The sequence below is a fragment of the Talpa europaea genome, assembly GCF_964194135.1.
Source record: "Talpa europaea genome assembly, chromosome: 1".
NCBI lineage: Eukaryota > Metazoa > Chordata > Mammalia > Eulipotyphla > Talpidae > Talpa > Talpa europaea.
In genome coordinates, this window is record NC_140073.1 from 91,607,798 (window position 1) to 91,622,417 (window position 14,620).

General features: G+C 42.7%; 1 protein-coding gene across 1 annotated transcript in view; it reads left to right on the forward strand.

Moving 5' to 3' along the window:
- Positions 1-14,620, forward strand: part of KIF5C (kinesin family member 5C) — a gene marked incomplete at both ends in the record, with an annotated part of 143,296 nt that overhangs the window by 118,373 nt on the left and 10,303 nt on the right. Inside the window, 6 exons of the mRNA XM_084254976.1 lie at positions 3,566-3,754; positions 7,659-7,776; positions 9,832-9,908; positions 10,991-11,100; positions 13,001-13,102; positions 13,326-13,386. Of these exons, the coding sequence (XP_084111102.1) occupies positions 3,566-3,754; positions 7,659-7,776; positions 9,832-9,908; positions 10,991-11,100; positions 13,001-13,102; positions 13,326-13,386 (657 nt within the window). The remainder of the gene's footprint in view (positions 1-3,565; positions 3,755-7,658; positions 7,777-9,831; positions 9,909-10,990; positions 11,101-13,000; positions 13,103-13,325; positions 13,387-14,620) is intronic.

Below are 14,620 nucleotides of genomic sequence, written 5' to 3' on the forward strand. Positions count from 1 at the left end.
TTTTATAATATAAAAAATAATACATAAAGGATTGGGTACTAGTTTTGGCTTCATATGTCCATTGCAGGTCTTGGATTGTATCCCCCATAGTTCCAATTTTAGTTTATGTGCTGCATGAGTAAGCACAATAAATGTATCCCCCATGAATGAAGGGGGCTACAGTATTTACAGTGGTAGGATTTCCTTTTTCATGACTGAATAATATTCCACCATATGTAACACACTTATGTTATATATGTGTGTATATATACACACATGCACTTTAAAATGTATGATATTCCATTTTACACACACACATACACACACACCATTTTCTTTATCCATTCTTCCACTGACACACTTAGGCTAGGTTGCTTTCATGTCTTGAGATCCTGATTTCAGTTGCTTTGGTTATATACTCAGAAAACGTTTTTACTAGATCATGTGGTAATTCTACTTCTAATTTTTTTTTAAGAAGCTTCTATATTGTTTTCCATTGTGGTCATACCAATTCACATCCCTACCAACAGTATACAGGTTCCCCTTTCTCCACAACCTCTCCAGTACTTAATCTTTCATTTTTTTGAAGATGACCTTTGTAGCAGGTATGAGGTGAAATGTCACTGTGACTATGATGATTTGTGAAGTCAAGTACCTTTTCATGCACCTATTGACCATTTCTGTCTTTCTTGGAAAATTATTCAGTTCCTCTGCCCCATTTTAAAATTTGGTTCTTAGGGTTTTTTTTTTGTTGAATTCTTTGAGTTCTTTATATACTTTGATTAATCCCTTGCCAGTTACATAACTTGCAAATATTTTCTCCCATTTCACAGGTTGCCCTTTTATTTTGTCTATTATTTCTTTTGCTATGTGGCAGCATTTAGTTTAATGTAGTTCCACTTATTATAGATAATTTTTTTGTTGGTTATGATTATTTGATCGATATCACTCTTTCTGTAAGAAAATGAGCAAATCTTGTAAACCTTTTCAATCATTTTATATTTTTGTTCCTAAAACTCTTTTCAGTTCCCACAAGGTCCTCCTGGTAATCTTCTGGGGTGAGGGATAAAGGTAACTTTTGCAGTCTTCCTCAGTCCTTACTTCCAAATCCGACATACCTGAACAGCAAGGAAACAAGTGAATTCATATTTCTCCAGCTCTATTATATCTCGAAACATTTTCAAGTGTCCAGGCAGTATTTTGTTTAGTCAGCAAAACAAGATGAAATCAGGAAATGACATGATGCACTTATGCAGGTTTATTAGTGAGCTCCCTCCTCTCTTTCATGTTCCTTAACACAAAGACTTGCAGGAATGTAGCCACAAAATGAAGAGAAATTGAGGTAGAGTAAATGGAACGTGTTGGTTATGATACCTATTTTTCTTTTCCTGCCATTCTTTCTTTCTTTGTTCCCATTCTGACTTTCAGGTCTTAGAATGTGAAGTCACCTTACTTGGCCTAGAAATAGCACCTTGCACAGCCACTTCATGCTCTAGAGACTTGAAGCTGAGGCCTCCTCTGTGGGCTGGGAGAAGGCGAAGGCAGACTTTTCTCCTGGATTAGTATTTGTACCGGCTCACACCGTCCAGAGCACTGTTAGAGTCATTATCAGACCCCAGGGAGAGTTATAAATAACATTTCAGCAACAAGCTCCAATTCTTCTCTTTGAAATAACAGTATACTGGAATTACTGAAAGCTTTGAACTTAAATGACTACATATATGAACTCTCAAGTGGTAAGAAACCTCACAGTTAAAACCATTTGGAGTATTATTTTTCTACCATTAGGTGTGGACCCAAAATTCCTTTATAGACCTTCTAGAACAAAAATAGGCTTTCAAAGTTAAGGTTCTGGCTTGGGGAAAAAATATCCATCTCTTACTTTGGAAGGAGCCCATTACTGTATTTTTTTCTTCGTCCCCAGCTCACATGGGATGTGGACATAGATCACAGAGGGTGCTAGCATAAGGACAGAGCTGGGGAAGAGGAGTGTCTATCCTTCCTCACGATGCCCTCCTGCTGTTGGTGCACTGATGATCACTGATGGAGGCTGTGAATTCCACATGAAAGGGTTACATGCTCTGTACCTTTTCCAGAAGCTGGACAATGTACAAGGTATAGCTGGTTAGACTAAAGAGGGAGATGCTCAGCCCTCCTTCATGCCAGGCTAATCACAATAGTAGAAGAACAAAACTCAATTTAGGGATTGTAGCCTTTCCTCATCCATTGTCACCATGCTGTTGGATTAAAAAAGGAGTGTGATGAAGAGTGGTAAATTGCAGGCAGTCAGAAATGTAACTGGCTTAGTGGGAACCTCCGTTAATTAAGATGGAATCCCTGTAGATTTTCTTTCTGTAGATTCCGTCTTGTATTAACTCTGTCTTTAACAAATATTGTTGTTGACTTCTTTGGGAGAGGTTGATGTCAAGTTACAGGCTCCCAGTGCCGTCTAGTGGACTTCCTGTCTGCTATCCATCTTCAGGGTTGATGCGCATTTCTTCATTTTCAGCTCCCAAATATTTACTGGAAAAAATAGTCCTTTGAAATCAAGAGTATGATCGCAATAATGACAGAACTAGGCAGTTTAGAGTATACTGCGAAACATAAAAAAATCATAGTTGAAATCTTCATCTTAGAACCAATTGGAACCTCTATTCATACAAGCTATGTTATGGACAGCGGTCTTGTTTTCTCCTGAGGTGCTAGGGTGACCTCTGGTGGTTAAACAAAAAATGCACACAGTTATTTTTGTTAAATTGTCAATTGTCCTTTAAGACCATGTTTGCATCTCAGCAGACTGGTTTCTTCTATCCTAAGTATCTTACTGTAATTTTTGTTTTCAATAGAGCTCTAATACTTAGAAACCAAATATGAGAACACACAGCAATGCTGATGTGAGAATCTTCTCTTCTAAAGCTCAATTTAGCTTTCTTAGCACATCTTAAGTAAAAAGCTAGATTCCTGTCTTCTTGGAAGGGGCAATCATGTAGAGGCAGGGAATGAATGTAGGAGAACCTTCATCTGGAGGATCTTTTGTAATAGCACATTCTAACTCATTCTTTGTGTTTGTTTGTTTGAGGACTATATAGAAAATCCTTTTTGTTTCAGCCCTTGCTTATAGAAACAATTAATGCTATTAGATCATTTTTCTTCCTGAATAGTAGACTATAGGGAAATGACTACAATTTTGATTTAAGTTCTTATAGGCCCTCAGTCACCTTTAGGAACATTGGGCCTCTTTACTCTTCTAGGGATATCTGACATTGAATGGAACACCTCATCAAAGTTGCCTCTTGTTTCAGTCTTAAAATCTTTTTCTCCTGATATCTCTTTTATCTTAAAAATCAAGTGTTATGAAAAACCTGGTTAATTGAAGATCATATCTAATGGAGAATTTTATCTCAAGATTTCAGAGAATGAATTTGAACATATAGCACTTTTCAGAGCTCACTTCCAACTGTGGTCCTATAATTAGAGCTTCTTAACCAGAAACCCACAGACATTTTGAGGATCCATGGAGAGGTTTCAGGGACCCAAAGAACCTCTGGATTGTAGACAGAGTTGAGTGTGTTCCCTCTTGTAACAGTTGGCAGATGTGAATGGAGTCATCGAAGAAGAATTCACCATGGCCCGCCTGTATATCAGTAAGATGAAGTCGGAGGTCAAGTCCCTGGTGAACCGCAGCAAGCAGCTGGAGAGCGCCCAGATGGACTCCAACAGGAAGATGAACGCCAGTGAGCGGGAGCTGGCCGCCTGCCAACTGCTCATCTCCCAGGTAGGTCGCCCTATCCTCGTTATTTCACACTATGTTCTCTTGAAACCAGCTTCTTCCTGCTCTTACTGGGCCGATGGCGCATTATTGTGAGACTTGATGGGCTTTGCTTTGCATTGACTTGTCTGTGGTCCCCAAAGTAGTGACAGCCCAGGCTTAATCTTACGACTCAGACTCAAATTTGTTGTGGGAGTGACCTGAATTACTATCTTCAGTTCCTTTGTACTTCAAAGCATTTTTCAATTAAGACCAGTTATATTGGCCTCCCCCGTGGCACAGCAGGTTGAATGCCATGTGGTACAGCTGTCTGCAGCCTCTGCAGCGCAGGTTCGATTCCCGGCCGGCCAGGGAGAAACCCACATGGAGTGGCAGACCTCTCCTGTCTCATCTGCTGCTCCCCTCAGCAGTGTCTTTGGTCTGTCTGCCTGTTCTGCTCCCCACTCTGTCTCTGGTGAATTCTCTCACCCTCCCGTGCCTCCCGTACCAGTTATATTTGAAGAATATGTATTTTGGCAATTACATTTTGGATTATCTGTTCTCCTGGAACATAAATTATTCCCTTTTTTAAAAAGATTTATTTTTTTATACATACAAGAACTGGGGTACAGGCCAATGTGCAGGAGGTTGAGAGGATTCACCAGAGACAGAGCGGGGAACAGAACAGGCAGACTGACTGAAATATACTGCCGAGGGGAGCAGCGGGTGAGACAGGTCTGCCATGCCTATTCCTTTTTTAATGGATGTAACATTGGTTTCCAACCCTATATATGATTTAGAGAAATAGGTTCACACCTGCTCAGATGTGTGTTGCCACACCACACTCGCCACCAAGTACCTCTAGGTCTTTACCACAGATCACTGGACCACCTCTCCCCTGCTTTTCCACCCCTGCTGTCCCTCCCCTTAATCATTTTTAAAGGATGCATTGATAAAATTCTACCTAGCTACCTATGCATAGGTAGGTAGATAGATGGAGATATTTGATGAACAGACAAGATGAAGTGAAATCAAAAACACCTATCAGCTAAGGCATATTCCTTCATCTTTTAATCTCTGCCATAGGTCCAATTTAATGCTGGGAAGCAGAAGCTACTACTGCAGTACTATTACTAATAGTAGTAGCAGGTAACATTTTTTGGGGTGTTTACCATGTGCCAAATGCTGGGCTAAACACATTATCTCAACAATTGATCTTAGAAAACAATCCAGGCAAAGCAGACTTTGTTATTGTTCCTGTTTTTTGGATAAGGAAACTTGAGAATTAGAAATAATAAGTATGTTTTCCAAATGCATACAGCCAGTGAAGAGCTGGAATTCAGACTAAAGTTTGTTAACTCTCATTGTTGAAGGGACTTACAGGCCCTAGGGCACAATTCATTGTGAACACGGCTGCTCTTTTCCCCTCTGGAATGGCATTTCCATTTTAGTAAGATGATTACAGAAAACAGCCATCTAGTTTCTGGTTTGCCACTGATATCTGAACTTGGTGTTTGGAATTTCGGGTTTCTATAAGTGGCCCAAGTTATGCTGCTCACTGCCTTATATCAAGGATTAAAACAGCTGAAGTCCTTTGGGGGAAACAGATTCTTCCATGGAGTAATGTGTCAAATAACTCTGAATGGCAAATACATGCTTTGTACAGGTCTGCTTTCCCATAGTATATGTCAGTCATAGAAATGTCTCTAATCTCCTTGTCTCTGACCATTTTGATCTCAGAGGTGCAATTTTAAAGCAACAAAGTGCCATTTTATAATTAACATAACTACAGAAATTTATTAAGAAGATTATTCACTGTTGGTGTGTGATAATGAAATTGATTCATGTTGCTGGAAAAAATACAATTTGATCAGTTTGGCTGATCAGTTCGGCTGGAAAATACCTTGGACATCAAAAACCATAATAATTTACAAATACTGTGGTCTAGTAATTTCACTGATAGTAGTACCTTTTTTATTGTCAATAAAATTGAAACATTTTCAATTCAAATAGTATTTCCTGATTAAAAATATTTAAAGCTTAGATGCAAAATATCGAGAGTATTACTTTATAATGAAATAAAGTATCCAAATAAAGTATTTGATAGACTAATAATAGTTATGTGGAAGAATATTACAAGCTCTTACCAAAGAAGTCATAAAATCTCTTCATTTAGTAAGTATAGTTATATAAAGTCAAAAGAAAATGCTGAGTTATATTTATGCTATGCTTTGCAACTATGTAAAATATGCATTCATAAAGGGGATATTAGGGGGATAGTTAATAAGTTAGAGTGGTTTTCAGATGAAGAGTACACTAGTTTTTCTGGAATTGCTTTACTAGTTGACATTTTATAATTTATAAAAATTACAAAAGGAGAGAAAGTTGAGAAGAAATATAAATATTAGGCTACAGTGTACCTCAGATATGCTTTCCAAATCACCTGTTGTGCTGACAGCGTGTTCCTTGGGCAGTCCTGCCTCTTACGCGTGGAGGCCAGAGTAGAGCCCCTGCAGCCCGCAGCCCTCTCACTGCCTTCTTTTTCGACCTGGACATACCAGCCTCCATGCCCAAGTTCCTTCTGCACTCTCTGTGAACCGATGGAACTGTGCCACCGTGTCAGCTGTAATCAGCAGTGTGAATGGATCGTGGCAGCATTTAGTACCAGGCCTGGCAGTGACTTGGGGTCATTATAGATTCTCAATACTCAGAGTGTGTTCTGGAAGGAGACATGGGTTCCAGGTGGGCACACTTCCTCGGCCTATGAACCCTTTGCACAGTGAAGTGCAGCCTAAGTGGGGTGTTCTAAAGTCTGGGGCTCCAGATGGGGACCCTACTTGCCTAGGTCTTAGAGTGACATAGACTTTGGATGTGTAAGAGCAGAGTCAAGAATATTGGGGTGTTTTGGGTTAAAGAATGCCCTATTTGTGCTATCTCCATTAGCAACAAGTACAGTTTTCCATTAGGGCTATTTTGTACGTTGCTACAATTTGTGCAAAGCCCAAGATTTAATCATTATATTCTGGGATCCAAAGGAGCAGAAGCCTTGGCTCTTTGTCTTCTGGCATAATCTAAGGAATATTTAGAAATAAATATCTATCTTCTTTGTTTGCACTTATCCTACCAAAACCAAGGCTTATAAAATGACTGTCAACTATGTCCCACTTCCAGAGGTTATTTTAGTAGATCAAGAACTCAGACTCCAGGAATATCCTTCCTGAATGTGAGTGTTTTGCCTATTTCCAGCTGCCTGGAAGTGACTACTGTCCCTGTTCAGCCAATGATTTCCCATGTATTCCCTTATTCTACAATATTAGTTACACATCTACTCTATATCCTCATGGAGCGAACAAGTAAAAAAAAAATAGAAAATCATGTAGAATTAATTTAGCTGCTGTAAGAAATTGAGGCTTGCATAATAAGGATCTATTCAGGACCATATCTGGGAGGGTGGTGGGGAGGAGAATGTAAAATGCAAACTCCCCGTGATGAGAATTGGTGTGTGTGAAAGACAGAGGGAAAAGATATGGTATTTGAGTTACAAAGATGGACTCTAAGGTGCAACTTCAAAGATTGAGGTCTCCAGCCCTAGGTGTTTTTCCAATCCCTTCTCTACAGCCCACGCTTCTCTGTGAGAAAGAAAGCCTGCTTGGTCTTAGGTATCTCACTTAAGTCAGTGGCAGGGAGGTATGTGGCCATGGGCAGTGTCTGTGGGGAATGCAGTAGAGAGGCACCTGCAAGAGGCCAGACAACATCTTACTTGGGGCTCCTGAATCCCCAGCAAAGGGCAGAAATAGTCACCATTTGGGTGTTGGTCTCCAAATTCAGAACTCAGGGATGCCTCTGTTTTTCCCCATCAGGTGGTCCCAGGCAAGCCTGGGTGACCACTTACTAGTCACTCACTCCTTTTTATCTCTTTGCTGGCTTAAAGCATGAAGCCAAGATCAAATCGCTGACAGACTACATGCAGAACATGGAACAGAAAAGGAGGCAGCTGGAAGAGTCCCAGGACTCACTCAGTGAAGAGCTGGCCAAGCTCCGTGCCCAAGGTAAATAATTGACTGCTTTATAGGTGTCAAATTCTTGGCCTAAATCTGATGCTCTAGTTGGCTTTATTCGTGATGTTTTAGTTTTGCTCAATTACAGCATTTTGAGAGTCGCTAAAAACAATGGCATAACTTGGGGGAGAGGGGACTGAAAAAGAGAAACATATAGAAAGTCTGCCCGCTCCCTGTATTTGCTTCTCTTCATTTCCCTGCTGCCTGAGCAGAATGCTCTTCCTTCTTTACCTCCTGCCTTAAGTCTCTCACCAAGGCCTGCCAGATGCTCGTTTCTTTCTGCCCATCTCCATTTTCATTGTCACTGTCCTTAATTCTAATTAAGGATGGTGGCCACATCCATCCACCAAGAACCCCACCCCCAGTCTGCTCGAGGTTGGCTGCATCCCAAGGGGCTGTTTTAAAATCAGATTCTGTCTTGTGCCCAACCCATGCCACTGACCTTTTCACAGTGCCCAGTGGCTCTTAACATGAAGTCTGAACTTCTACCAACGGCTTACCTGGCACCGTCCACCCTTTGACTAAAGCCCTTCTGTTTTTCCGGGCAGCCTCCTCACTGCTTTTGTTTTGGAAAGCGCCTGATACCTAGGAAGCACTCAATAAAGATGAATAAATAACAGCAGAAATTCAAGAGAGGTTACTGTAGAAATGCAGAAACCAGAACAGGATTAACTGCATTGTGGTGAAATGGCAACACACATGTTTTGGGTTGTAGTGGAAATTAATTAAAAGTCCTTTGGAAATATTTTGAAAATGCATAATAAACATAGCACTTTGTATACCTTTTGAGTCCCCAAATCTCAGCTATTCATTGCAGAATTATTTACATTAGTGTGGAAAAAAAAGTCCAACAATCACATGAACTGTTATTTTCTAGATTTTTTTTTTTTTTCCATGTCGGAGATGAAGTACATGAGGACTGTGTAGCAGTGCTTAAAATGCAGCCTGAGCTCAAAATTTACATGTGATCTTGATTGCAGTTTAAAAATCTGTGGATACGTGTGTTCTAAGACCTGCAAGTTAACATTTGAAATGAAAATGGTTTTGATAGGGTCGTAGGATTGGAGATAAAATTCTTTTTTTTTTTCTGTGACATACTTATTTGCTCAGTAAATATATTTGTTTTGAATGCCAAGGCAAATTTAAAAGGAGAACATGCCCACCCCTGCGAACTCTGACCCTGTATTATTTTCTTTATGTGATAACAAGTGAATATTAAGAATATAACCCTCCACCCAGAACTTGACATAGTCAAGGACTTTTCTCTTTTGCAAATGATTTTGGCAGATACCTAAGAGCAAAAAGAGAAGCGAGAAGACCTGAAATTTATTAAAAGTGCAACAGACCAGAGGGAAAATGTGATGCTGTGGATGTCACTTCTTAAACTGTTTTGTTCCCTCCACCCCCAATTCAGACTGCCCATTGCCCATGTGCCCAGAGAGCACCTCTGATCTCCGAGAATAGGCTGGCCAGCCCCCTGGAGGGCATAACGGCAACCCTGTGCCGAAACTGGGGCCTTGTTCTATTTAGTCTGGAGAACGTTTCTTCATGTTTCTGTTCTCCTTGTTCTTATCCTTAGAGTTTGTTTTCTTGCTCCTGAGTCTTAGAGAATAAACAGCTTACCCACGGGAGGTAAATTAGCTCTTTCTGGAATTCTAATGGTGGCACGAATCCATATGCCCATGAAATCCACAGGGTGCTTTATAATGGACAAAGCACAGGTGCACATGTTACTTCAAGAGCTGCTCACCAGGGCAAGGTGGGGAGCCAGTCCCCAAGGTGTGGGTTGATACATAGCCAGGTCAGTCTCAAGTGGCCCCCCACATAGGCCCTCTCCCCTGTAATCACTTCTGTCACCCAGGACATGGGTCATCTCCTAGCAGTGGCTTTACAGGGTATCCTGCAGGCACGTGCCTTGATGATATGGTTGTGACTGGTGATAGAAGCTGATGTTTCACTCCATTGCCATTTTTCTTTTTTAATTTTGACCTTTGGGTGTTTGTCCTGCCTGTTAAATGTTAAATTATCATTTACAATTTAAAACAGAAAAAATGCATGAAGTCAGCTTCCAGGACAAGGAGAAGGAACACCTGACACGACTGCAGGATGCTGAGGAAATGAAGGTGTGTACAGCTGCCCCTCCACCAGGCCCAGCATGTGGTTGGCTTGGATTTTCTTGTTCTTGGAAAATCTGTCCTCATCAGAGACGTGTGTGGCAGTATGGGGGGGGGGTACCAGTGCCGTGCATTTAGAGCCATTCCCAGAGTGTGGCTTGGCTGAGAAATGAGATGAAGATGGAGGTACCCAGGACCCCCAGGAGTCGGTGAATAATAGGCTGCATTAGTGCGTTTTTCTTCACTGTTACTGATGAACAGAGAAGGAGCAGCAGCTGCCAGTCACTGCAGGGTCACCACACATTGGGGCTAGCTTCTGAAGAAATGCTCACCCCCTCCTTCAAATGGAAGAAAATATTCCCCCTTTTTTTCTTTTTTTAAAGAAATGCCCCAAATCTGAATTTCCATCTTAGTTATCAAAATCTTTATTCTTGATCACATTTTAAAAACAATAAAGGAACATGTAGAAAAAATGGTTTGGAAATAAGAGTTTTTAGGTGAAGAAAAGGGGATATGAGACAATGTAGGCTCTTGATTAGCTTTAGGCAAACTTCAGGCCCGTCAGTGTAAGCCCCAGTGCAGGCGATGCCCTTGGCGTGACCCTGTTCTGGTCAGTAGCATAACCAGGCCTTGCCTGGGTGGCCCTCCCCTGGTTTCACATTGCTTTGAGGAGGAAGTCTCTTTTGAATCATAAATCTGTGCAATGGGCAGGGCAGGGCTAGTTATATAACATTTACAAGTGAGGAAGTGTGGCTCACACAGGTTAGTGACTTCTCTGAGGTTCCCTGGCTGGTAAGGGGTTTGCATCCTCTGAATGACCTGACTAGAGAAGCCAAGTAGCTCAGGTGAGCTGAGCTGTAGAAGGTTGGGGAAGAATTATTGATGGACTAATTTGCTTCTGAGGCCCACTCAGTTTTATAACATCCTGGAGTTTTGTTGTCCAAAGGTAGGTTCTGGGACTCTCCAGTTTGGGGATCTGACAGCTGAGGGACATGTGGGGTAGGCGACAGAAGTAAGTGATCCAGGGCTTGTCACTGAGTGGGCTGGGAGCCAACGAGTAGATGACACATTTCTCTTGGCCTGGGTTGCAGAAGGCACTGGAGCAGCAGATGGAGAGCCACCGGGAAGCTCACCAGAAGCAGCTGTCCAGACTTCGAGATGAAATTGAGGAGAAGCAGAAAATCATTGATGAGATTCGGGAGTGAGTTGGCATGGGGTTCACAGGACGTGGGGGAGGGCCTGGCTCTTTGGCCAATGTGGAAGAACACGGATTATAACTGAGCATCTTGACAGCTTGCCCGGTGGGCTCTGTGCTCTGCCCTGTGACCAGCAGCAGGATGTGCTGCTTCTGAGAGTTGTTCTCCTTTCTGGAACTGAGCCTTGGAGGGCTCTGATGGAGCAGGTGGCAGGCGGGCCCAGATGCCCTTCCTGGTCCCTGCAGAGCTGGGTCATGTTGGTGACTCAGCTGGACAGACACAGGCCTCAGTAGGTGGGAACACTGCATGAAAGTATGAAAAAAAATCTGAATTGGTCCTGAACTTGATTTCTGATAAATTAATAAATATTCCAGAGAAAACAGTCAGCTCCTACCTCCTTCTCACCTAAACATATACAAGCACAATGCACAACTCTAAGCCACTGGGTCTCCAGGACCCACTGTCATGTGTCTGCACTTGCTGTGAACCTGTGGCATTCGCCAGGATGACATCATTAATTACAGCGTGACTTTGGTGTGCCCCCCACCCCTGGCCATTCCCCTGTCCTGCCCTCTCCACTGAAGAGTCCCTGCCCCATAGTGACCTCTGCCTCATCGGCACCACAGAAGGCTCCCAGCTGGAGGCTTCCTTCAGGTTCCTACCCTGAGGGTTCTTAACATGTTGCCCACTGGGTTCCTTGGCAATCTTTGAATATCTTTGCAGTATAATATTTTTGAAAACACTAAGTAAAAGAGAAAGTTCTCCTGCTTTCTGTAGATGAAGAAATAGATGTCTATAAGGGAAGCAAGATTACACGATTTACTTAGGGTCAACCTGCTAAAGAGGAATCAAACTGGAGTTAGAGTCTAATTCTCCCTTCTGCTGAGCCAATCCTCCTTTCAGTGGGTGTGAGTTGCTCACATAGTACATTTGCATTTTGGTAGGGGAGAATGGTGACACAGGCAGAGGTGTTAATGGTGCGATCTGGGCTCCATGTGCAGTCTGCCGAGGAAGGCTCTTTGCCTCTCTCCTTCTTCCGACCGCTCCCCACCTCCAATGCTATCATTTGTGTTGTGCTTTACCCTTCAAGCGTGTCTCATGTTCATTATTCTGATTAATCACCCTTGAAATGTTCAACTGGAAAGGGAAAAAGAGCAAGGGAAGGAAGGCTAGAAAGAGAGTGGGTCGGTGAGCAAGTTAGCTGGTGGGGAAGTGCCCTTGGCCTGCACCTTTCAGATGGACTCTGGGTTTTCTTTTTGAGAGTGTGTGATGTGTTCCTTCAGCCAGGGAGGCATGGCTGCATAAAAAGCCTTCATTGTAAGTCCTGAGCTCATGTGAACATTGACCAAATGCCCTAGCCAGATGGTGGGGTTTCTGTTTTGCAGCAGATCTGGATGGTTTTGTATTCCCTCTCTCTGCACCTCCCCCTCGAGGACTTCACATGGAACACTCCTGTGTCGCCAGGAATTTGGATTTGGGAGATGTTTTCAGAACATCACACCAGAGAGGAAGGGAAGGTTGAAATGGCCAAATAAGGCTCCCTGAGTGGGTGCATGACATCTGTAGGGCAGACAGCAGAATTCTTCTGACCAGGCTCGCTTTCTCTGTTTTAAAATATCAGCTCCTTTTCCATCTCATTATTTTCCGCCTAAAGCTCTTGTACAAGCCAACTAAAAATACATCCTCAAAGTCAGTGTTTCATGCCTCTTAGATGCTCCCCAGAAATTAGTTTTTACTTGGGCAGGGAGGAAGCTGTGAGGGTGTCCTCTGATCCTTCAAAATCCTCCAGAATTGCTGCCTTTATTGCACAGAACTAATGGGGTTGGAACAGAACCATGTCTTTAGCAGGATGACTCGGGATTTCAGACTGATGTGGAATGTATTGCTTTTCCCTCTCAATTTCAGTTTGAATCAGAAACTGCAACTGGAACAGGAGAAGCTCAGTTCTGATTATAACAAGCTGAAAATAGAGGACCAAGAGAGAGAAATGAAACTGGAAAAGCTCTTGTGAGTGCACTTTAAATATTTCCTCTGTTTTCTTTCATCTCTTGAAGTCATAAAAAGTCTACTTTGGTGATTCAGACATTAAAATAGTCTGGTTCGATAAGGCCAATTAAAAACTGACAACAGCTATTTATGTGAGTTGCTTTGTCATATATGCAGATGCAAATGGTACCTGCAGAGATCTGTGATGCCCCTGCGGTGTTCCTGAGTCCTTTTTGTTTTTTAGGTTGCTCAATGATAAAAGGGAACAAGCCCGGGAGGACCTCAAAGGGCTGGAGGAGACAGTGGTATGTCAACATGTTTTCCAACTGATGTTAGTCTTGAAGACCAGATTAGTTTGATTTGTCACACATTTGCTTATTCTAATTTTTTTTCTGTGTATATTTTTCTTATATACCATTTTAGACCGAAAACATCCTGTGAGAAAGTGAGGCTTGTAGGATTATCCCCCAGCTTTTGACAGAGGGTTAACCATCAGTCCATCTGATGAATCCACCCATCCATCCATCTTTAATGTTGTAACTCTTGAGCCCCCGAGTGAGAACTGAACTGAACTGCAAGTCAATGCCTGCAATATTTTAGCCTCTGTACTTTGTGAATTACTTCCATTCAGCAGATATTTATTGAGCCCCCACTTAGGACCGGCAATTTTCTAGATGCTTGGGTGGCATCAATAAAGAGCAGAAATAAAATCCTGGCCCTTGTGAAGCTTACTTTGAGCTGAGGGAGAGACAGTGGAAAATATAATGGGGTAAACATAAATTCCATTAGATGGTTACAGAAAGTGCAGAGGCTGGTGGTTTGGGGAGACTCCCCGGGGAGGTGACAGTTGAGTAGAGGCTTGACACAGAAGACAGAGGGAGGCACGGGGGTGTCTGGAGGAAGAGCCTTTCAGTTAAAGGCAACAGCTTGTGCCACAGCCCTGAGGTGAGTCCATGCCTGGCATGTTGGGGAGCAGAAAGGTCAGTGTGGCTATGAAGGGGTCAGGAGGCAGACACAGAGAGGTTGAGGTGAGTGGGGTACAGGTCAAGTAGGGCCTTGAGATCCTCAGGGTTTGGGACAGAAATGACAGACCTCCTTACCTCTGGATAAGCTCATCATTTGAAACCCTGGGTGGTTTCTTACTGCATCCTACTCCTGACATCTCTGGTGTCTCCCATTTCAGTGGTCCTGCAGGATGGCAGCCTGGCTCCCTCAGGGCCCCTGAGAATCCTTAGTGGTTCTCACACAGAGAGTCAGACCCTAGTTAGCCTCACAATTTGGCGAAAACATTTTAGTCATTTCATATGATACTATAACAGGGAGAACCTGTTATTTATATGCAGCCTACATTTTGATTCCATTCCTGTGCCGGGTGTGTGTATATGTGAGACGGAGCCAGGAACCAAGAATCTAGCAGCCATAGGTGTAGACAAATGTTTGTGCCAAACCGGACTGGGGTCTCGGTCTGACTCCTGGGCCAGTCTGAGCTGCTCTTGAGAGCCAGGGAGAGGCGGGCTGCGCAAGGACCTCTAGGACAGG